Below are 25,838 nucleotides of genomic sequence, written 5' to 3'. Positions count from 1 at the left end.
TTCACATTTCCATGTGCATTTTGGTATCACTGTAATTGGATATTAGATATTCTGATATAGGAATGATGTATCATCTGCTTATGCTTACCTGTTTCATGTTTTTCAAGATACAATGCAAATCTTCAGAGTTTTGTATGAAAGCACACATTATATCTCATTGTCCTATGAAGCAAACTTCAACTGAATTTTTAGACTCTATGGGGAAATAGTTCCTGTTAATTACAAAGAAAACCATCTCCACTTGAGGTTTATGAAAACTCACTCTGCTGGCACTAATTTTCACAATGAAATGAAGCACCATTTAATTATTACTTCATGAACACTCAATCTTACGTACTATCCACTAGACAGAGTTCTCACTTATACTTTGTCAAATATTCAGGTGAGCCAAATATATAGATTTTTCCTCTAAAAGTCTATCACTTATCTTCTAACATCCATTATCTTTTGTGTGTCTTTCATGCCCAAATCTATTAAACGTACTTTAACCAACATCACTGTACTTCATGTAATAAAAATGGTTGAATAAAACTCCTACAGTATATTTTTACCATCAGAATTCTGGAGTAGAAGTAGATTATGACCTCTTAGTAGATACTTCTCTTCTGCGACCTATTCTTTATTTCCCTTTCCCTCTGGGTTCACTTCATTTTCTACCATATTAAGTTACAACCAATTTTCATTCTTATGGGATCTTAATTCTTATTCAGTTTTTATTGTTTGTTTGGTTGGTTTTTGTTTATTTATTTATATGTTTGGCATCATGATTCATCATTTTATTTAAATAAAACTCTAATTGTGTGTTATCATCCAGTAAATCTCTTGGCTCCAGACTTAGTACCTATTGCATCTATTTTATAGCACCAACCCTACTTCCCTTTGATGATCAGCATCAATCCCTCTGGCCAGTAAGTTCTTCTGTTCTCTATACATAAATTAATATGTATAATATTAATAAAGGCCATCCAACATTAATCTCTACTCCTCTTGGAAATTTATTTCTTCTCAAAAGCTTATAGATACTTGCCATGATATGAAAGTACTGGCTACATTTGACCGGTTATACGAAAGGCACATGGCTAAAGCAAAGTAATCAAATTTTGTCTCTGAGACATTTTATAATTGGTCCCTGTTTTTCTGATAGCAAAATCTGTTACAGTTTGCTAACTGACATGACCACTCTTCATTGATAGATGTGACTATAAAATTCAGAATGACTTTGTGTTATCAATATATGAGCAAGGTGAGTGTACAGGGAATCTGAAATATTCTTATGCAAAAGAAAACTGAAATAAATGATGACAAAAAGTGCCAGGTATCAGTTGCTTCACTCTTGTATTCTTATCTAGTAACACAGATGAAGGTTTTTATAAGAAAGTCAATGTTTTCCTTGATATGAAAATTATATCTTGAGGGAACCATAAAAATATAACAAATAACTAATTTTAAAGTATAAAATTTCACAAAGGCAATGGGATAGGGGTTGATGAGTGCTAAGTGGTTTTGTTATCTCTTACATCTCCAGAGTGGTGAGGTTTATAATGCAGATAACTGCCAGGTTCATTCAAGCAGAAAATCTTCCTTGGCAAATGGAATAATATGAGCATTTTATGTGGAAGAAGCTTGAAATGATGTAAAAGGTAATTGAAATGTGAAAGGCAAAATGTAATTATGATAAATAAATACAGCTAAAATGAATAATGAAAAGTACAATGAGATCAGTTATAGTCCACGGTAGGTTAAAATTGAAGTTCAAGTACCTTAGGATTTATTCTGTGATTATATTTTATCATGTGTGTGTATGTTTGTGTGTGTGTCTGTCCCTGTTATTTGGCACACAGCTAAATTTTTCTTCTTTCCAGATTTGGTATATGTAAACTCAACCAAGTAATACATGCACATGTACTATTACTCTACTATTACAGGGATGAACTTTATCCAATAGCACTGTTACCAAATCAAATATTAACTACTACATCTATTACCACAGCTTTCACTCTTACCACTGGCACATTATAATTTTGAATATTTACTTAACCATCTTAAAGTATCATACATGAATCCCAGTCTAACTATATTTTGATGACTGGAAATAACATATTATAATGATCCCCATTAACAAAAACAAGTCCTGGATTTACTCTCAGTAATACTGAGATTTCCCATTTGGGGATGATTCTTAAATATTCCTTTACATACACATCATCCTCTTAAGGAATTCTTGGCCCTTGGAAAACATGTCCTTCAGTGCATTTTTCATAGATTCATTCCTTAGACTAAAGATAAAGGGATTCATCAGTGGTGTGATGACACTGGAGAGAATAAAGAGGATCTTGTTGAGGTGCAGGGTGCTCTCCTGTGAGGGACGGACATAGACAAAGATGGAGATTCCATAACCCATGGAGACCACAGTGAAATGAGAGGCACAGGTGGCAAAGGCCTTCTGTTGTCCTTGGCCTGAGGGTATCTTCAGAATGGTGGAGATGATGTAAGCATAGGAGACTATGGTGAGTGAGAGGGAGCTGATGAGCAGGACCAGGGAGCTGAGGAAATCCAATAGCTCTATGGCATGTATATCAGCACAGGCCAAGTGCAGAAGGGGGGCACTGTCACAGAAAATATGATCAATCACATTGGGGCCACAATATGTCAGTCTTGCCTTTAGGATTGTGGATGGGAGTATGAGAAGAAAGCTACCCACCCAGGAGAGGATGGCAAGATGGACACAGAGTAAGTTGGTCATAATTGTAGGGTACTGAAGGGGATGGCAGATGGCTACATAACGGTCACAGGACATGACTGCAAAAAGAATAAACTCAGTGCATCCAGAGAGGAAGTAGAAATAGGACTGGGTGAAGCATTCACTAAAGGAGATTCTGTTCCTTTTTGAGAGGAAGCCTGCTAGCATCTTGGGAACAGCACAGGTGGTGGTTAATATTTCACTGAAACAGAGATTGCTAAGGAAGAAATACATGGGTGAGTGGAGCCTGTAATCCACAAGGATCAGTGTAATGATGAGGGTGTTCCCTAAGACAGTCACCAAATAATCCAATAAAAAAATGAAGAACAAGAGTCCCTGTAGTGCTTCAGTGGTAGGTAGCCCAATAAGAATTATCTCTGTCACCGTAGTCCAATTCTCTCTCTCCATGCTGGGTGGGGAATCTCTTTTCATAGGAGAACCAAGGAAGAGAAATAAGCAGACATATCATTCAGTAAAACATAATTTTCTAAGGTAAAGGCAGTTGGAGAATATTATTCATTCTATTTCTTCTAAAAATGTTACATCATTGAAAAATATGACTGTGTTTAATTTTTCTTATAACTTCCAGATAATAATATATGGAAATCAATGTTTTTAATAATAATGATATGTAAAAATCAATTTCCTTAAGTTATTTTTAACCCTCACATCTTTATCTTTTACCTCAAATGTAAAAAAGGCAATAAGTACAATTTCCTTATTTCTACATGTATATGTAAAATTGTTGGTGAATATGCAATATAAGCAATCAATATTTTTCTTTCTAATAATTCTCTTATTAATTATTATTGAATTTTCTAGTATTTTAACTTTCAAATTAATTGGCCTGCATTGATTTTTGATATCTTATCCAATTAACACAATGCCTCAGTTAAATCTTCAAGGCACAGATTAATTGGGTTATATGCTTTACTTCTGTTTAACAATTTAGAATAGACCATACCCTGCAAAAAATTCCCATTTGTTGGAACTTAGAAATCTAAATTAATTTATGTTTTATTCTTTAGAGTGTAAAAGCTATAATATCTACAAATTTAATTTTTTACTAGTGTGTTCATTAATTTGTATTGTAGTCAATGGAGGTTAATCTATTAAAGTAGAAATTTTAAATGGTAAATTAACAATGGACATTTATGTGGTTTATTAAACTTTTGAAAGTCTGATTTTCTCAGAACAAAATTTAGAACAATCTAATAGCACTTTAATAATTTTTGTAATGTTTCCATAAACATGTGGCTGCATTATGCATTGATTTCTAGCCTTAGCTAGAAATGCCTAATACAACATTTCTGAACATAAAAGTTATTACCAGTATTAGTCTCACTTTATATATTTAAATTGGTAGAGTACACAGAGAAAACTACAAATATGGAGACATCAATAGATTTATCATACTAAATGAAGAATTTAACAATAGCATGTGATTTTAAGAGGACAGGAAAATATCAAAGGAGCTCCTCAAACCAAAGGCAACACAGGAAAATCAATTAGCAAATTTCTGAAAAAATAAAGGAACAAAATAAGAGCAAAGAAATACTCCAAAGTAATAAATCACACCATTAAACCTAGTGTATCAATTATATTCAACAAAAAAAACAGCTAATCAAGTATATTATCAGAATGAAGTAAAAAAATTGACAGTAAGCAATTTGTACAAAACATATATAAATATAATGGATGAAAAATTAATGAAACCATTTACATATATTTGTCAGGGCATTTAAATAAATAAAAAGAGAAGCAGTTATCACAATATGAATAACAAATTAGAACTCAAGACAAAAAAGAAAATTCACAAAAGAAGGCAAAGAAGTTAAGTGTATATTATAGAATAATAAATTTCTAGTGAACATAAAGAGAACTGTGAATTTATGAAGCAAGTGGGATTACATTACAATTATGAAAGATATTAAAATACAGTAATAATATAAAATAATTAAATGAATAATTTGACATCCTCTACATTTAAAGGTCAATAGACTAGAAAGTGAACAGTAATAAGAACTACATTAATATTATAAAGACAAACCATTTGTAATCAAATTATGGAAATGTAAGGAAGAGTAAAGGCAAGTACATGTTAATTGAATCAATAGAAATTAAGATTTCATTCCTGGATTTTAAATACTTATCTCAAATCTCAAATTCATGCAATATCTATCTGTATATATATATATATATATATATATATATATATATATATATATCTGTATATATATATATATATATTTCAATCAAGTACAAGTATGATCTTTATTTTTACAATAAGTCGTATTAGATTAAATGAAGTCCTGTAGAATACCTAATACAGTTTTAAAATCTACCAGCTTTGATAACATACTATTAAACTACAGCAAATTGGGACAACTATGCAAAATTTCATGGACATTTCCATAGTTCATTTTATTTGTGATGGAAATTGAAAGAATGAAAATTTCCAGTAACAGAAAACGAGTTCCAGTGGAGCCTACCCTGCTTAAAGAAGCTGGAATTGGAAACTGTGACCATGGATGTAGTATAAGAAAATAGAAAATGGAAAAAAGAGACTTGGCTTTCAAATACTGATATACTCTCAAATGGTGCTAAAACTGTAGTAAGAGAAGCTGTTATACAGTGTTTTAGCAAAGGAAATGGAGGGATAAAGAGAAAATACAGAGACAGAAAAAGAGATTGATTATTCAGGGATTATTACAGAGAATAAAGATGAGGCATAAGGCCTTTGAGTGGTGGTTAAGGAATGTGATGGGGAATAGTGAGTACTACAGAAACCAAACCATGTGTTGATGTTTTGGAGCAAAAGTTGGTAAAATTCTGTTTTATTAAATTCTTAATATAGTTTCCTTAAGGTTTATTTAAACTAAATTTTTAAGTAAATCTATCAGATTGGTTAAAACTGTCCAACTTTCTCCAGCATCTATTCTTCAAATAATTTTCAGAGATTCACCATGGGTCAAGGTCCATCTTTTCAGGACTAACATATAGATGTAATTAATTAAATATTCCCTGTAGGATTCCAGTCTACCTTTCTAAGATATTCATCTTTTTCCTTAACAATCCCAAACCTTGCTTGACAAGATGTCTCCCATGCTCAGTGCAACATCCTTCATTGTGGAAAATGGAAGAGAATATCTTTACTTTGATCCATTTTTCCTTTGGCTGGAATCAAGCTTCAGAGCTGAGAAGATGGTGTTTTTACTGTAACTGCTGGAGCCCAGATACCTTCTGAGGTTGGGGTACTGCTGAATTACCACAGGAAAATCCACAGCACAAACCTGGAGAAGGTGTCCCTGAAAATAAAAAGACTTTAAAATCATCCCAGAACCCCTCAGGGGCAACTTTACTGGTGGAATAAAAGCAAACTTGTTTCTACTCATTCTGCAAATTTTGCTTTGTAAACTCATTAATAACACTATTCCACTGAGATACCGATGAATGTAGAAAACTTTATTTTCCCAGGAGAATTTTTAAAACATTGAGCCAAGGATTATCAAATAATGTGAACATTTATCTGAACTGTTTGTATAGGAACAGAGAAAATACATGGTTATTCATATATGTATGTACATATGTATGTATGTATATATGCAAACATATAATCTATAATCATGCATGTATGTATATGTGTGAGCATAGAATCTACAATCATGCAGTACCTCAGATCTCCAGTTAGCTGTCTTTCAGTGTTGGGGAGACATGACTCATTATTGCTCTTTTATAGGTGGTTACTGTAATGAATGTAAAAAATTATATCATAAACAGAAATGCATGAATGTGTAATCAAGAAATAACAAATAAATAGGCTTGAAAATATCAGAAATACATGAAATAAAACCTTTAGAAAAAATTGGTCATAACTTTAAAATTTTAATTATGTTCTACAGTAATTACCACTAAATGTTTATACATATACACATGTAATTTACTAGTAATTATTGTTTATATTTTTAGCCCCAGCTTTAACCATTGATATCATACCAAACATTTCATGTGCCTAACCAATTTATTGCAATTTTTTTCATTCATTTACTGACAACCACTGAGGATGATGACAGAGATATTCTCACGCTTTAGGATCTGAGTGTTTATATGCACATCACAAAATAGAGTGTTACATAAAGCAATACATCACCAGTAGATGTATTGCATAAGAGAAGTAGGACCAGTTGACAAATATCATGAAGAAACTGGCTGTTCATGAGAATGTTGAGAAATCATAACATTTAAACATATGGAGATGGTAGGATAGAAAGAGGCTTTGGTTGGAAAAATAAATAATTATAAGGCTGTGGTAGTGAAAATATATTTAGAATAAGAAATATCTGGAAATAGACAAATGAGACAAAAATTAGTAAAAACAAATTCTTTAGTGCACTTTTATATCCATGATACATATTAAGTAGTATCAATATTGTGAATAAATTACATCTATGTTCAATTAATCTCACCAAAATATAACAAATCAATTTTGTACCTCTATTCAATTTATAGAATTATAAAATATTCTATATTTCTAAATAGAGTATTCAAATTTGTTGAACATGTGACCTAGTTTGACACATAAAACTGATTTATTCCTAATTCTCCTTATTACACCAGATTCATTCCTCATTAGAAATTCTCTAATATTGTACTAGAGTCTTATTTTTCCCAGGATGTTTCCAATTATAGCCATGTACACAAATTTTATCATACATTTCCTGATATTAGCAGATTTGGTGAGATCAAGTTCTCATCAAATCTTTCCCAATGTTATTCCAGAGTCTATATTATTCATCAGAAGTTTCCTAATATTATTAGCCAGTGCCACCACTCCTATACAGTGCCTCTACCTCTCATGAGGTTATTATTCCAGTGCCATCTTTCCTTATCAGAACTATCCCATAGTACACTTCATCCTATTCCACCTTTTCCAATATTATACTATGCCTTCTACTCTCACCCAAAAAGCTCTAAATGTTTAGACAGTGCCTTATTCCTCATCAGAATCTCCCTGATAGTATACCATTTCCCTGATTCCTCATCAGAAATTTATTATTGTGTTGCTTCCAATCTCATTGAAACTTCATTAAGATCATACCAGTGCCCCTTGTACTATCAGAATTCCCATTACTATCATCTTCAAATAGTTTCCAATATCAAAGTATTTTCACATTCTTCATCAAATTTCCCCTTGTATTACAATACTCATTCTTTGACTCTTTGGGACATTTGAAATATAACAGTAACCCCATTCCTCAACATTTGTTTCCCAATATCATAACATTGCTCCCATTCCTTGCCCCAAATTTCCCAGTATTATACTACTGTCTCCATTCCTCTTTGGGGCATTCCTAATATTATATCAGCACATCTACTCATCATTAGAAATTTTTACATATGATTTCAGTTCCTCCACTGTTCATTAGATGTTTCCCCATATTGTTACACTACCATTTTCATAAGATATTTGTGAATATATTTCAGTTCAGCTATTCCTTACTAGCAGTTTCCCAATAAAATGCCAGTTCTCCCAGGCATCTTCAATAATTTTCCTAATATTAAACCAGTGTCCCCTTTCCTTATCCACAATTACCTCCAACTCTTACTACTCTCTCCATTCATCACCTGAAGTTTCTAATATAATTGTAATGCCTCCATTCTCCATTAAAATTTTCAAAACATGATAGCTCATTATCAGAAGTTTCTCATTATTATACAATCACTTCAATTCCTCATTGAAAATTTTTCATTATTATACATATGCCCTCATTATCATCAAATATTTTCCAGTATTTTACCACTGTCCCCATTACCCATTGGAAGTTTTCCATATATAATCACCCACATTCCTCTTCAGACACTTCCCAACATTATACCAGTGTCTCTTCCTCATCAGAATTTTTCCCACAATATTTTTATGACTGCATTCCTCATCAAATTTTCCCAACAGTGCAGCCATTCATTTCAGATGTTTTGCCACATTATATCAGTTTCTCATTACTCACATGATACCTATTTGCCTAGTCTACAGTAAAATTCTCTCTTATTTTCTACACCTCCAATCCCAATCAGCATTCTAAAAATATCACACCATTACTCCCATTAGTTACCAAAGTTTTATCATGAAATACTATTGCCCAGGAGGCGGGGCAAGATGGCAGACTGGTGAGCTGTATGTTTTAGTTACTCCTCCAGGAAAGTAGGTAAAAAGCCAGGAACTGCGTGGACTGGACACCACAGAGCAATCTGTCTTTGGGCATACTTCATACAGCACTCATGAAAACATGGAACTGCTGAGATCAGCGAAATCTGTAAGTTTTTGCGGCCAGGGGACCCGCGCCCCTCCCTGCCAGGCTCAGTCCCGGGGGAGGAGGGGCTGTCAGCTCCAGGAAGGAGAAGGGAGAATTGCAGTGGCTGCTCTTATCGGAAACTCATTCTACTGATTCAAACTCCAACCATAGATAGACTGAGACCAGACACCAGAGACTCTGAGAGCAGCCAGCCCAGCAGAGAGGAGACAGGCATAGAAAAAAAACAACACGAAAAACTCCAAAATAAAAGCAGAGGATTTTTGGAGTTCTGGTGAACACAGAAAGGGGAAGGGTGGAGATCAGGCCTTGAGGCGCATATGCAAATCCCGAAGCAAGGCTGATCTCTCTGCCCTGTGCACCTTTCCTTAATGGCCCTGGTTGCTTTGTCTATTAGCATTTCAATAACCCATTAGATCTCTGAGGAGGGCTGTTTTTTTTTTTTTTTAAATCCTTTTTGCTTTTTCTAAAACAATTACTCTAAGAAGCTCAATACAGAAAGCTTCAAAGAATTGAAATTTGGGCACGTCAAGTCAAGAGCAGAACTAAGAGAGCTCTGAGACAAAAGGCAATAATCCAGTGGCTGAGAAAATTCACTAAACAACACAACTTCCCAAGAAAAGGGGGGTGTCCGCTCACAGCCACCATCCTGGTGGACAGGAAACACTCCTGCCCATTGCCAGCCCCATAGCCCAGAGCTGCCCCAGACAACCCAGTGTGACGGAAGTGCTTCAAATAACAGGCACACACCACAAAACTGGGCGTGGACATTAGTCTTCCCTACAACCTCAGCTGAATGTCCCAGAGCTGGGAAGGGGGAGCAGTGTGAATTAACAGAGCCCCATTCAGCCATCATTTCAGCAGACTGGGAGCCTCCCTACACAGCCCAGCAGCCCAGGACTGCCCTGGGGGGACGGCACTCACCTGTGACATAGCACAGTCATCCCTCAACAGAGGACCCGGGGTGCACAGCCTAGAAGAGGGGCCCACTTACAAGTCTCAGGAGCCATACGCCAATACCAAAGACTTGTGGGTCAGTGGCAGAGACAAACTGTGGCAGGACTGAACTGAAGGATTAGACTATTGCAGTAGCTTTAAAACTCTAGGATCATCAGGTAGATTTGATTGTTAGGGCCACCCCCCTCCCCGACTGCCCAGAAACACGCCCCACATACAGGGCAGGCAACACCAACTACACACGCAAGCTTGGTACACCAATTGGGCCCCACAAGACTCACTCCCCCACTCACTAAAAGGCTAAGCAGGGGAGATCTGGCTTGTGGAGAACAGGTGGCTCGTGGACGCCACCTGCTGGTTAGTTAGAGAAAGTGTACTCCACGAAGCTGTAGATCTGATAAATTAGAGATAAGGACTTCAACTGGTCTACAAATCCTAAAAGAACCCTATCAAGTTCAGCAAATGCCACGAGGCCAAAAACAACAGAAAATTATAAAGCATATGAAAAAACCAGACGATATGGATAACCCAAGCCCAAGCACCCAAATCAAAAGACCAGAAGAGACACACCTAGAGCAGCTACTCAAAGAACTAAAGATGAACAATGAGACCATAGTACGGGATATGAAGGAAATCAAGAAGACCCTAGAAGAGCATAAAGAAGACATTGCAAGACTAAATAAAAAAATGGATGATCTTATGGAAATTAAAGAAACTGTTGACCAAATTAAAAAGATTCTGGACACTCATAGTACAAGACTAGAGGAAGTTGAACAACGAATCAGTGACCTGGAAGATGACAGAATGGAAAATGAAAGCATAAAAGAAAGAATGGGGAAAAAAATTGAAAAACTCGAAATGGACCTCAGGGATATGATAGATAATATGAAACGTCCAAATATAAGACTCATTGGTGTCCCAGAAGGGGAAGAAAAGGGTAAAGGTCTAGGAAGAGTATTCAAAGAAATTGTTGGGGAAAACTTCCGAAATCCTCTAAACAACATAAATACACAAATCATAAATGCTCAGCGAACTCCAAATAGAATAAATCCAAAAAAACCCACTCCGAGACATATACTGATCACACTGTCAAACATAGAAGAGAAGGAGCAAGTTCTGAAAGTAGCAAGAGAAAAGCAATTCACCACATACAAAGGAAACAGCATAAGACTAAGTAGTGACTACTCAGCAGCCACCATGGAGGCGAGAAGGCAGTGGCACGATATATTTAAAATTCTGAGTGAGAGGAATTTCCAGCCAAGAATACTTTATCCAGCAAAGCTCTCCTTCAAATTTGAGGAAGAGCTTAAATTTTTCACAGACAAAGAAATGCTGAGAGAATTTGCTAACAAGAGACCTGCCCTAATGGAGATACTAAAGGGAGCCCTACCGACAGAGAAACAAAGACAGGACAGAGAGACTTGGAGAAAGGTTCAGTACTAAAGAGATTCGGTATGGGTACAATAAAGGATATTAATAGAGAGAGGGAAAAATATGGCAAACATAATCCAAAGGATAAGATGGCCGATTCAAGAAATGCCTTCACGGTTTTAACGTTGAATGTAAATGGATTAAACTCCCCAAATAAAAGATACAGATTCACAGAATGGATCAAAAAAAATGAACCATCAATATGTTGCATACAAGAGACTCATCTTAGACACAGGGACACAAAGAAACTGAAAGTGAAAGGATGGAAAAAAATATTTCATGCAAGCTACAGCCAAAAGAAAGCAGGTGTAGCAATATTAATCTCAGATAAAATAGACTTCAAATGCAGGGATGTTTTGAGAGACAAAGAAGGCCACTACATACTAATAAAAGGGGCAATTCAGCAAGAAGAAATAACAATCGTAAATGTCTATGCACCCAATCAAGGTGCCACAAAATACATGAGAGAAACACTGGCAAAACTAAAGGAAGCAATTGATGTTTCCACAATAATTGTGGGAGACTTCAACACATCATTCTCTCCTATAGATAGATCAACCAGACAGAAGACCAATAAGGAAATTGAAAACCTAAACAATCTGATAAATGAATTAGATTTAACAGACATCTACAGGACATTACATCCCAAATCACCAGGATACACATACTTTTCTAGTGCTCACGGAACTTTCTCCAGAATAGATCATATGCTGGGACATAAAACAAGCCTCAATAAATTTAAAAAGATTGAAATTATTCAAAGCACATTCTCTGACCACAATGGAATACAATTAGAAGTCAATAACCATCAGAGACTTAGAAAATTCACAAATACCTGGAGGTTAAACAACACACTCCTAAACAATCAGTGGGTTAAAGAAGAAATAGCAAGAGAAATTGCTAAATATATAGAGACGAATGAAAATGAGAACACAACATACCAAAACCTATGGGATGCAGCAAAAGCAGTGCTAAGGGGGAAATTTATAGCACTAAACGCATATATTAAAAAGGAAGAAAGAGCCAAAATCAAAGAACTAATGGATCAACTGAAGAAGCTAGAAAATGAACAGCAAACCAATCCTAAACCAAGTACAAGAAAAGAAATAACAAGGATTAAAGCAGAAATAAAACATAGAGAACAAAAAAACAATAGAAAGGATAAATATCACCAAAAGTTGGTTCTTTGAGAAGATCAACAAGATTGACAAGCCCCTAGCTAGACTGACAAAATCAAAAAGAGAGAAGACCCATATAAACAAAATAATGAATGAAAAAGGTGACATAACTGCAGATCCTGAAGAAATTAAAAAAATTATAAGAGGATATTATGAACAACTTTATGGCAACAAACTGGATAATGTAGAAGAAATGGACAATTTCCTGGAAACATATGAACAACCTAGACTGACCAGAGAAGAAATAGAAGACCTCAACCAACACATCACAAGCAAAGAGATCCAATCAGTCATCAAAAATCTTCCCACAAATAAATGCCCAGGGCCAGATGGCTTCACAGGGGAATTCTACCAAACTTTCCAGAAAGAACAGACACCAATCTTACTCAGACTCTTTCAAAACATTGAAAAAAATGGAACACTACCTAACTCATTTTATGAAGCTAACATCAATCTAATACCAAAACCAGGCAAAGATGCTACAAAAAAGGAAAACTACCGGCCAATCTCCCTAATGAATATAGATGCAAAAATCCTCAACAAAATACTTGCAAATCGAATCCAAAGACACATTAAAAAAATCATACACCATGACCAAGTGGGGTTCATTCCAGGCATGCAAGGATGGTTCAACATAAGAAAAACAATCAATGTATTACAACACATTAAAAACTCGAAAGGGAAAAATCAATTGATCATCTCAATAGATGCTGAAAAAGCATTTGACAAAATCCAACATCTCTTTTTGATAAAAACACTTCAAAAGGTAGGAATTGAAGGAAACTTCCTCAACATGATAAAGAGCATATATGAAAAACCCACAGCCAGCATAGTACTCAATGGTGAGAGACTGAAAGCCTTCCCTCTAAGATCAGGAACAAGACAAGGATGCCCGCTGTCACCACTGTTATTCAACATTGTGCTGGAAGTGCTAGCCAGGGCAATCCGGCAAGACAAAGAAATAAAAGGCATCCAAATTGGAAAAGAAGAAGTAAAACTGTCATTGTTTGCAGATGATATGATCTTATATCTAGAAAACCCTGAGAAATCAACGATACACCTACTAGAGCTAATAAACAAATTTAGCAAAGTAGCGGGATACAAGATTAATGCACATAAGTCAGTAATGTTTCTATATGCTAGAAATGAACAAACTGAAGAGACACTCAAGAAAAAGATACCATTTTCAATAGCAACTAAAAAAATCAAGTACCTAGGAATAAACTTAACCAAAGATGTAAAAGACCTATACAAAGAAAACTACATAACTCTACTAAAAGAAATAGAAGGGGACCTAAAAAATGGAAAAATATTCCATGTTCATGGATAGGAAGGCTAAATGTCATTAAGATGTCAATTCTACCCAAACTCATCTACAGATTCAATGCAATCCCAATCGAAATTCCAACAACCTACTTTGCAGACTTGGAAAAGCTAGTTATCAAATTTATTTGGAAAGGGAAGATGCCTCGAATTGCTAAAGACACTCTAAAAAAGAAAAACGAAGTGGGAGGACTTACACTCCCTGACTTTGAAGCTTATTATAAAGCCACAGTTGCCAAAACAGCATGGTACTGGCACAAAGATAGACATATAGATCAATGGAATCGAATTGAGAATTCAGAGATAGACCCTCAGATCTACGGCCGACTGATCTTTGATAAGGCCCCCAAAGTCACCGAACTGAGCCATAATAGTCTTTTCAACAAATGGGGCTGGGAGAGTTGGATATCCATATCCAAAAGAATGAAAGAGGACCCCCACCTCACCCCCTACACAAAAATTAACTCAAAATGGACCAAAGATCTCAATATAAAAGAAAGTACCGGAGGCGGGGCAAGATGGCAGACTGGTGAGCTGTATGTTTTAGTTACTCCTCCAGGAAAGTAGGTAAAAAGCCAGGAACTGCGTGGACTGGACACCACAGAGCAATCTGTCTTTGGGCATACTTCATACAACACTCATGAAAACGTGGAACTGCTGAGATCAGCGAAATCTGTAAGTTTTTGCGGCCAGGGGACCCGCGCCCCTCCCTGCCAGGCTCAGTCCCGGGGGAGGAGGGGCTGTCAGCTCCAGGAAGGAGAAGGGAGAATTGCAGTGGCTGCTCTCATCGGAAACTCTTTCTACTGATTCAAACTCCAACCATAGATAGACTGAGGCCAGACACCAGAGACTCTGAGAGCAGCCAGCCCAGCAGAGAGGAGACGGGCATAGAAGGAAAACAACACGAGAAGCTCCAAAGTAAAACCAGAGGATTTTTGGAGTTCTGGTGAACACAGAAAGGGGAAGGGCGGAGATCAGGCCTTGAGGCGCATATGCAAATCCCGAAGCAAGGCTGATCTCTCTGCCCAGGGCACCTTTCCTTAATGGCCCTGGTTGCTTTGTCTATTAGCATTTCAATAACCCATTAGATCTCTGAGGAGGGCCGTTTTTTTTTTTTTTTTTTTTTTTTTTTTTTTTTTTTTTTTTAATCCTTTTTGCTTTTTCTAAAACAATTACTCTAAGAAGCTCAATACAGAAAGCTTCAAAGAATTGAAATTTGGGCACGTCAAGTCAAGAGCAGAAATAAGAGAGCTCTGAGAGAAAAGGCAATAATCCAGTGGCTGAGAAAATTCACTAAACAACACAACTTCCCAAGAAAAGGGGGGTGTCCGCTCACAGCCACCATCCTGGTGGACAGGAAACACTCCTGCCCATCGCCAGCCCCATAGCCCAGAGCTGCCCCAGACAACCCAGTGTGACGGAAGTGCTTCAAATAACAGGCACACACCACAAAACTGGGCGTGGACATTAGCCTTCCCTGCAACCTCAGCTGAATGTCCCAGAGCTGGGAAGGGGGAGCAGTGTGAATTAACAGAGCCCCATTCAGCCATCATTTGAGCAGACTGGGAGCCTCCCAACACAGCCCAGCAGCCCAGAACTGCCCTGGGGGGACGGCACTCACCTGTGACATAGCACAGTCATCCCTCAACAGAGGACCCGGGGTGCACAGCCAGGAAGAGGGGCCCACTTGCAAGTCTCAGGAGCCATACGCCAATACCAAAGACTTGTGGGTCAGTGGCAGAGACAAACTGTGGCAGGACTGAACTGAAGGATTAGACTATTGCAGTAGCTTTAAAACTCTAGGATCATCAGGGAGATTTGATTGTTAGGGCCACCCCCCCTCCCCGACTGCCCAGAAACACGCCCCACATACAGGGCAGGCAACACCAACTACACACGCAAGCTTGGGACACCAATTGGGCCCCACAAGACTCACTCCCCCACTCACCAAAAAGGCTAAGCAGGGGAGATCTGGCTTGTGGAGAACAGGTGGCTCGTGGACGCCACCTGCTGGTTAGTTAGAGAAAGTGTACTCCACGAAGCTGTAGATCTGATAAATTAGAGATAAGGACTTCAACTGGTCTACAAACCCTAAAAGAACCCTATCAAGGACAGCAAATGCCACGAGGCCAAAAACAACAGAAAATTATAAAGCATATGAAAAAACCAGACGATATGGATAACCCAAGCCCAAGCACCCAAATCAAAAGACCAGAAGAGACACACCTAGAGCAGCTACTCAAAGAACTAAAGATGAACAATGAGACCATAGTACGGGATATGAAGGAAATCAAGAAGACCCTAGAAGAGCATAAAGAAGACTTTGCAAGACTAAATAAAAAAATGGATGATCTTATGGAAATTAAAGAAACTGTTGACCAAATTAAAAAGATTCTGGACACTCATAGTACAAGACTAGAGGAAGTTGAACAACGAATCAGTGACCTGGAAGATGACAGAATGGAAAATGAAAGCATAAAAGAAAGAATGGGGAAAAAAATTGAAAAACTCGAAATGGACCTCAGGGATATGATAGATAATATGAAGCGTCCGAATATAAGACTCATTGGTGTCCCAGAAGGGGAAGAAAAGGGTAAAGGTCTAGGAAGAGTATTCAAAGAAATTGTTGGGGAAAACTTCCCAAATCTTCTAAACAACATAAATACACAAATCATAAATGCTCAGCGAACTCCAAATAGAATAAATCCAAAAAAAACCCACTCCGAGACATATACTGATCACACTGTCAAACATAGAAGAGAAGGAGCAAGTTCTGAAAGCAGCAAGAGAAAAGCAATTCACCACATACAAAGGAAACAGCATAAGACTAAGTAGTGACTACTCAGCAGCCACCATGGAGGCGAGAAGGCAATGGCACGATATATTTAAAATTCTGAGAGAGAGGAATTTCCAGCCAAGAATACTTTTTCCAGCAAAGCTCTCCTTCAAATTTGAGGGAGAGCTTAAATTTTTCACAGACAAAGAAATGCTGAGAGAATTTGCTAACAAGAGACCTGCCCTACTGGAGATACTAAAGGGAGCCCTACAGACAGAGAAACAAAGACAGGACAGAGAGACTTGGAGAAAGGTTCAGTACTAAAGAGATTCGGTATGGGTACAATAAAGGATATTAATAGAGAGAGGGAAAAATATGGCAAACATAATCCAAAGGATAAGATGGCCGATTCAAGAAATGCCTTCACGGTTTTAACGTTGAATGTAAATGGATTAAACTCCCCAATTAAAAGATATAGATTCGCAGAATGGATCAAAAAAAATGAACCATCAATATGTTGCATACAAGAGACTCATCTTAGACACAGGGACACAAAGAAACTGAAAGTGAAAGGATGGAAAAAAATATTTCATGCAAGCTACAGCCAAAAGAAAGCAGGTGTAGCAATATTAATCTCAGATAAAATAGACTTCAAATGCAGGGATGTTTTGAGAGACAAAGAAGGCCACTACATACTAATAAAAGGGGCAATTCAGCAAGAAGAAATAACAATCGTAAATGTCTATGCACCCAATCAAGGTGCCACAAAATACATGAGAGAAACATTGGCAAAACTAAAGGAAGCAATTGATGTTTCCACAATAATTGTGGGAGACTTCAACACATCACTCTCTCCTATAGATAGATCAACCAGACAGAAGACCAATAAGGAAATTGAAAACCTAAACAATCTGATAAATGAATTAGATTTAACAGACATCTACAGGACATTACATCCCAAATCACCAGGATACACATACTTTTCTAGTGCTCACGGAACTTTCTCCAGAATAGATCATATGCTGGGACATAAAACAAGCCTCAATAAATTTAAAAAGATTGAAATTATTCAAAGCACATTCTCTGACCACAATGGAATACAATTAGAAGTCAATAACCATCAGAGACTTAGAAAATTCACAAATACCTGGAGGTTAAACAACACACTCCTAAACAATCAGTGGGTTAAAGAAGAAATAGCAAGAGAAATTGCTAAATATATAGAGACGAATGACAATGAGAACACAACATACCAAAACCTATGGGATGCAGCAAAAGCAGTGCTAAGGGGGAAATTTATAGCACTAAACGCATATATTAAAAAGGAAGAAAGAGCCAAAATCAAAGAACTAATGGATCAACTGAAGAAGCTAGAAAATGAACAGCAAACCAATCCTAAACCAAGTAGAAGAAAAGAAATAACAAGGATTAAAGCAGAAATAAATGACATAGAGAACAAAAAAACAATAGAGAGGATAAATATCACCAAAAGTTGGTTCTTTGAGAAGATCAACAAGATTGACAAGCCCCTAGCTAGACTGACAAAATCAAAAAGAGAGAAGACCCATATAAACAAAATAATGAATGAAAAAGGTGACATAACTGCAGATCCTGAAGAAATTAAAAAAAATTATAAGAGGATATTATGAACAACTGTATGGCAACAAACTGGATAATGTAGAAGAAATGGACAATTTCCTGGAAACATATGAACAACCTAGACTGACCAGAGAAGAAATAGAAGACCTCAACCAACCCATCACAAGCAAAGAGATCCAATCAGTCATCAAAAATCTTCCCACAAATAAATGCCCAGGGCCAGATGGCTTCACAGGGGAATTCTACCAAACTTTCCAGAAAGAACTGACACCAATCTTACTCAAACTCTTTCAAAACATTGAAAAAAATGGAACACTACCTAACTCATTTTATGAAGCTAACATCAATCTAATACCAAAACCAGGCAAAGATGCTACAAAAAAGGAAAACTACCGGCCAATCTCCCTAATGAATATAGATGCAAAAATCCTCAACAAAATACTTGCAAATCGAATCCAAAGACACATTAAAAAAATCATACACCATGACCAAGTGGGGTTCATTCCAGGCATGCAAGGATGGTTCAACATCAGAAAAACAATCAATGTATTACAACACATTAAAAACTCGAAAGGGAAAAATCAATTGATCATCTCAATAGATGCTGAAAAAGCATTTGACAAAATCCAACATCCCTTTTTGATAAAAACACTTCAAAAGGTAGGAATTGAAGGAAACTTCCTCAACATGATAAAGAGCATATATGAAAAACCCACAGCCAGCATAGTACTCAATGGTGAGAGACTGAAAGCCTTCCCTCTAAGATCAGGAACAAGACAAGGATGCCCGCTGTCACCACTGTTATTCAACATTGTGCTGGAAGTGCTAGCCAGGGCAATCCGGCAAGACAAAGAAATAAAAGGCATCCAAATTGGAAAAGAAGAAGTAAAACTGTCATTGTTTGCAGATGATATGATCTTATATCTAGAAAACCCTGAGAAATCAACGATACACCTACTAGAGCTAATAAACAAATTTAGCAAAGTAGCGGGATACAAGATTAATGCACATAAGTCAGTAATGTTTCTATATGCTAGAAATGAACAAACTGAAGAGACACTCAAGAAAAAGATACCATTTTCAATAGCAACTAAAAAAATCAAGTACCTAGGAATCAACTTAACCAAAGATGTAAAAGACCTATACAAAGAAAACTACATAACTCTACTAAAAGAAATAGAAGGGGACCTTAAAAGATGGAAAAATATTCCATGTTCATGGATAGGAAGGCTAAATGTCATTAAGATGTCAATTCTACCCAAACTCATCTACAGATTCAATGCAATCCCAATCAAAATTCCAACAACCTACTTTGCAGACTTGGAAAAGCTAGTTATCAAATTTATTTGGAAAGGGAAGATGCCTCGAATTGCTAAAGACACTCTAAAAAAGAAAAACGAAGTGGGAGGACTTACACTCCCTGACTTTGAAGCTTATTATAAAGCCACAGTTGCCAAGACAGCATGGTACTGGCACAAAGATAGACATATAGATCAATGGAATCGAATTGAGAATTCAGAGATAGACCCTCAGATCTATGGCCGACTGATCTTTGATAAGGCCCCCAAAGTCACCGAACTGAGCCATAATGGTCTTTTCAACAAATGGGGCTGGGAGAGTTGGATATCCATATCCAAAAGAATGAAAGAGGACCCCTACCTCACCCCCTACACAAAAATTAACTCAAAATGGACCAAAGATCTCAATATAAAAAAAAGTACCATAAAACTCCTAGAAGATAATGTAGGAAAACATCTTCAAGACCTTGTATTAGGAGGCCACTTCCTAGACTTTACACCCAAAGCACAAGCAACAAAAGAGAAAATAGATAAATGGGAACTCCTCAAGCTTAGAAGTTTCTGCACCTCAAAGGAATTTCTCAAAAAGGTAAAGAGGCAGCCAACTCAATGGGAAAAAATTTTTGGAAACCATGTATCTGACAAAAGACTGATATCTTGCATATACAAAGAAATCCTACAACTCAATGACAATAGTACAGACAGCCCAATTATAAAATGGGCAAAAGATATGAAAAGACAGTTCTCTGAAGAGGAAATACAAATGGCCAAGAAACACATGAAAAAATGTTCAGCTTCACTAGCTATTAGAGAGATGCAAATTAAGACCACAATGAGATACCATCTAACACCGGTTAGAATGGCTGCCATTAAACAAACAGTAAACTACAAATGCTGGAGGGGATGTGGAGAAATTGGAACTCTTATTCATTGTTGGTGGGACTGTATAATGGTTCAGCCACTCTGGAAGTCAGTCTGGCAGTTCCTTAGAAAACTAGATATAGAGCTACCATTCGATCCAGCGATTGCACTCCTCGGTATATACCCGGAAGATCGGAAAGCAGTGACACGAACAGATATCTGCACGCCAATGTTCATAGCAGCATTATTCACAATTGCCAAGAGATGGAAACAACCCAAATGTCCTTCAACAGATGAGTGGATAAATAAAATGTGGTATATACACACGATGGAATACTACGCGGCAGTAAGAAGGAACGATCTGGTGAAACATATGACAACATGGATGAACCTTGAAGACATAATGCTGAGCGAAATAAGCCAGGCACAAAAAGAGAAATATTATATGCTACCACTAATGTGAACTTTGAAAAATGTAAAACAAATGGTTTATAATGTAGAATGTAGGGGAACTAGCAGTAGAGAGCAATTAAGGAAGGGGGAACAATAATCCAGGAAGAACAGATAAGCTATTTAACGTTCTGGGGATGCCCAGAAATGACTATGGTCTGTTAATTTCTGATGGTTGTAGTAGGAACAAGTTCACTGAAATGTTGCTATATTATGTAACTTTCTTGGGGTAAAGTAGGAACATGTTGGAAGTTAAGCAGTTATCTTAGGTTAGTTGTCTTTTTCTTACTCCCTTGCTATGGTCTCTTTGAAATGCTCTTTTATTGTATGTTTGTTTTCTTTTTAACTTTTTTTTTCATACAGGTGATTTGAAAAAAGAAGGGAAAGTTAAAAAAAAAAAAAAAAAAAAAAAAAATAGGCTATTTCTGGGGAACAGTGGGGTGGTTCCACAGGAAGCTAAGTGTGTGGGTGCTATAGGGTCCTGCAAACTCATTAGGGGGCATGTGCTTGGGGGATCTGGGAGTGGGGACATGAATGGACATTTGCATGCTGGTGTTTATGGAGAGGGTATGCATGATTTGCAATGGGTGGAGGTGGCTTGGGGGTGCATCGACTGAGGAACTGACTGGTGAACTGTGGTGTGAGCATACAATGGAATATTGAGCAACTGCAAGGAGTGAAGCTGTGAGACATGCAACGAGGTGAATGGATCCTGTAGACAGCATTTTGAGTGAACTATGCCAAAAACAAAGGCAGACACTATGATGCCTCACCAATATGGACTAACTACAATGTGTAAACTCAGAATTGAATCTTAGAGCACAGCTATCAGGGGAATGCTTATTATAATGGACCCTGGATTGTAAGCTCTTACATCAGCCACAATCTATTCCTGAATTGTAATGGCTATGTCCGGATTCCCAGATGCTGATCCCTTTGTGCATGGCCTGGTTGATCCCTGGAACTTTGGGTGTCTGTGTGACGCCTGAAACTCAGAGCTAGAACTCGGCAGATATGAACGTCTGTACTAGCACACATGGAAACTGTTAAAAAAGCTGAAAAAGAGTCCAGACATCAATTAGAGATGTGAATGAAGCAGATGTGGTTGGGACTGGCGTAAATCGGGCCAAAGGGTGGAGGACGATACTGACTGTGTTTTAAAACTTCAAATTCCATGTGAGACCAAGGGAAGAGATGTTTAGTTGGTGCAAGATCTATATTTCCTAAACAATTTAACTCGTACAGTTTGTTCAAATACCATAATTACGTGGAACTTTTAATAGGAAGTGAGACCTGGTAGGTTTGCATAGGTTACTGTGAAATAGTGACACATCCCAAAGTAATTTGGACAGAGAATAAAAATATATATTCAGGGCTCCCCTGAGGAGCTGGGGGAAAATGCAGAGGTGTTGGGTTGCCTCACCTGGACTGGCGGTTTGGTGTGCCGAGTCCTCTATCACGGGACTTTCCTCATGAAGTTCATTACTGCAAAGGAGAGGGTAAACCTGCTTATAATTGTGCCTGAGAGTCTCCCACTGAGTACCTCTTTGTTGCTCAGATGTGGCCCTCTCTCTCTAGCCAACCCAACTCGGGAGGTGAACTCACTGCCCTCCACCCTACGTGATACCTGACTCCCAGGGGTGTACATCTCCCTGGCAATGCAGGCTGTGACTCCTGGGGATGAATCTGGACCCGGCATTGTGGGATCGAGAACATCTTGACCAAAAGAGGAATGCAAAATGAAATGAGATACAGTTTCAGTGGCTGAGAGATTCCAAATGGAGTTGAGAGGTCACTCTGGTGGGCATTCTTATGCACTATATAGATAACCCTTTTTAGGTTTTAAAGTATTGGAATAGCAAGAAATAAATACCTGAAACTATCAAACTGCAACCCAGTAGCTGTGACTCTTGAAGACAATTGCATAGCAATGTAGCTTACAAGGGGTGACGGTGTGATTGTGAAAGCCTTGTGGATCACATTCCCTTTATCCAGTGTATGGATGGATGAGTAGAAAAATGGGGACAAAAAACTAAATGAAAAATAGGGTGGGGGGGATGGTTTGGGTGTTCTTTTTAACTTTTATTTTTTATTCTTATTTTTACTTTTTCTGGTACAAGGAAAATGTTCAAAAAAAGATTGGGGTGATGAACAGACAACTATATGATGGTTCTGTGAACAACTGATTGTATACTTTGGATGACTGTATGGCTTGTGAATATATCTCAATAAAATTGAATAAAAAAACAAAAAACAAAAAAAAAAAAAAAAAAAAAAAAAAAAAGAAAGTACCATAAAACTCCTAGAAGATAATGTAGGAAAACATCTTCAAGACCTTGTATTAGGAGGCCACTTCCTAGACTTTACACCCAAAGCACAAGCAACAAAAGAGAAAATAGATAAATGGGAACTCCTCAAGCTTAGAAGTTTCTGCACGTCAAAGGAATTTCTCAAAAAGGTAAAGAGGCAGCCAACTCAATGGGGAAAAATTTTTGGAAACCATGTATCTGACAAAAGACTGATATCTTGCATATACAAAGAAATCCTACAACTCAATGACAATAGTACAGACAGCCCAATTATAAAATGGGCAAAAGATATGAAAAGACAGTTCTCTGAAGAGGAAATACAAATGGCCAAGAAACACATGAAATGATGTTCAGCTTCACTAGCTATTAGAGAGATGCAAATTAAGACCACAATGAGATACCATCTAACACCGGTTAGAATGGCTGCCACTAAACAAACAGGAAACTACAAATGCTGGAGGGGATGTGGAGAAATTGGAACTCTTATTCATTGTTGGTGGGACTGTATAATGGTTCAGCCACTCTGGAAGTCAGTCTGGCAGTTCCTTAGAAAACTAGATATAGAGCTACCATTCGATCCAGCGATTGCACTTCTCGGTATATACCCGGAAGATCGGAAAGCAGTGACACGAACAGATATCTGCACGCCAATGTTCATAGCAGCATTATTCACAATTGCCAAGAGATGGAAACAACCCAAATGTCCTTCAACAGATGAGTGGATAAATAAAATGTGGTATATACACACGATGGAATACTACGCGGCAGTAAGAAGGAACGATCTGGTGAAACATATGACAACATGGATGAACCTTGAAGACATAATGCTGAGTGAAATAAGCCAGGCACAAAAAGAGGAATATTATATGCTACCACTAATGTGAACTTTGAAAAATGTAAAACAAATGGTTTATAATGTAGAATGTAGGGGAACTAGCAGTAGAGAGCAATTAAGGAAGGGGGAACAATAATCCAAGAAGAACAGATAAGCTATTTAACGTTCTGGGGATGCCCAGAAATGACTATGGTCTGTTAATTTCTGATGGATGTAGTAGGAACAAGTTCACTGAAATGTTGCTATATTATGTAACTTTCTTGGGGTAAAGTAGGAACATGTTGGAAGTTAAGCAGTTATCTTAGGTTAGTTGTCTTTTTCTTACTCCCTTGCTATGGTCTCTTTGAAATGTTCTTTTATTGTATGTTTGTTTTCTTTTTAACTTTTTTTTTCATACAGTTGATTTGAAAAAAGAAGGGAAAGTTAAAAAAAAAAAAAAGAAAAAAGAAAAAAGACAAACAAGGAAAAAAAAAAAAAAAAAAAGATGTAGTGCCCCCTTGAGGAGCCTGTGGAGAATGCAGGGGTATTCGCCTACCCCACCTCCATGGTTGCTAACATGACCACAGACATAGGGGACTGGTGGTTTGATGTGTTGAGCCCTCTACCATAAGTTTTACCCTTGGGAAGACGGTTGCTGCAAAGGAGAGGCTAGGCCTCCCTGTATTTGTGCCTAAGAGTCTCCTCCTGAATGCCTCTTTGTTGCTCAGATGTGGCCCTCTCTCTCTGGCTAAGCCAACTTGAAAGGTGAAATCACTGCCCTCCCCCCTACGTGGGATCAGACACCCAGGGAAGTGAATCTCCCTGGCAACGTGGAATATGACTCCCGGGGAGGAATGTAGACCCGGCATCGTGGGATGGAGAACATCTTCTTGACCAAAAGGGGGATGTGAAAGGAAATGAAATAAGCTTCAGTGGCAGAGAGATTCCAAAACGAGCCGAGAGATCACTCTGGTGGGCACTCTTACGCACACTTTAGACAACCTTTTTTAGGTTCTAAAGAATTGGGGTAGCTGGTGGTGGATACCTGAAACTATTAAACTACAACCCAGAACCCATGAATCTCGAAGACAGTTGTATAAAAATGTAGCTTATGAGGGGTGACAGTGGGATTGGGAAAGCCATAAGGACCAAACTCCACTTTGTCTAGTTTATGGATGGATGTGTAGAAAAGTAGGGGAGGGAAACAGACAGACAAAGGTACCCAGTGTTCTTTTTTACTTCAATTGCTCTTTTTCACTGTAATTATTATTCTTGTTATTTTTGTGTGTGTGCTAATGAAGGTGTCAGGGATTGATTTAGGTGATGAATGTACAACTATGTAATGGTACTGTGAACAATCGAAAGTACGATTTGTTTTGTATGACTGCGTGGTATGTGAATATATCTCAATAAAATGATGATTAAAAAAAAAAACAAAAACAAAAACAAAAAAAAAAAAAAAAAAGAAATACTATTGCCCAGATCCACACCGGATGTCTCCCAATATTAAGGTAGTACATGATTCCTCTTTTAAAGATTCCAAATATTATGTTGGTGCCCCTTACTGCTCAGATTTTCATCCACATTGTACTAGTGCCCTTATTCATCTACAGTAGTTTTTTATGACCTATGGTTTCCCCATAATTATAAGAATTTTCTCTTTTTCATTTTCATTGCTTATCAGAACTTTCTCAATATTATATGAATACCCCTATTTCTCATCAGAAATTTCTCTATTTATTAACAGTTCCATATTACAACTTCAAAACTTGTCCAATATTACACCATTTCCCC

At 37.3% G+C, this 25,838-nt stretch overlaps 1 protein-coding gene across 1 annotated transcript; it reads right to left on the bottom strand.

Annotated features, from left to right (window-relative positions):
- Positions 1–2,191: 2,191 nt before the first annotated feature.
- On the bottom strand, positions 2,192–3,148 carry LOC119505192 (olfactory receptor 6M1-like). Its single transcript, XM_037797847.1, has one exon. It carries the CDS (start codon positions 3,146–3,148, stop codon positions 2,192–2,194), a length of 957 nt encoding a protein of 318 aa, XP_037653775.1.
- Between the last annotated feature and the right edge of the window lie 22,690 nt (positions 3,149–25,838).

The sequence above is a fragment of the Choloepus didactylus genome, chromosome 10 (genome assembly GCF_015220235.1).
Source record: "Choloepus didactylus isolate mChoDid1 chromosome 10, mChoDid1.pri, whole genome shotgun sequence".
Lineage (NCBI taxonomy): Eukaryota > Metazoa > Chordata > Mammalia > Pilosa > Megalonychidae > Choloepus > Choloepus didactylus.
This window is presented reverse-complemented; position numbering and strand designations above follow the sequence as displayed.

What these genes read in the sequence shown, in the direction of transcription:
- LOC119505192 (XM_037797847.1), bottom strand. Translation starts at nt 3,148, where the DNA reads ATGGAGAGAGAGAATTGGACTACGGTGACAGAGATAATTCTTATTGGG.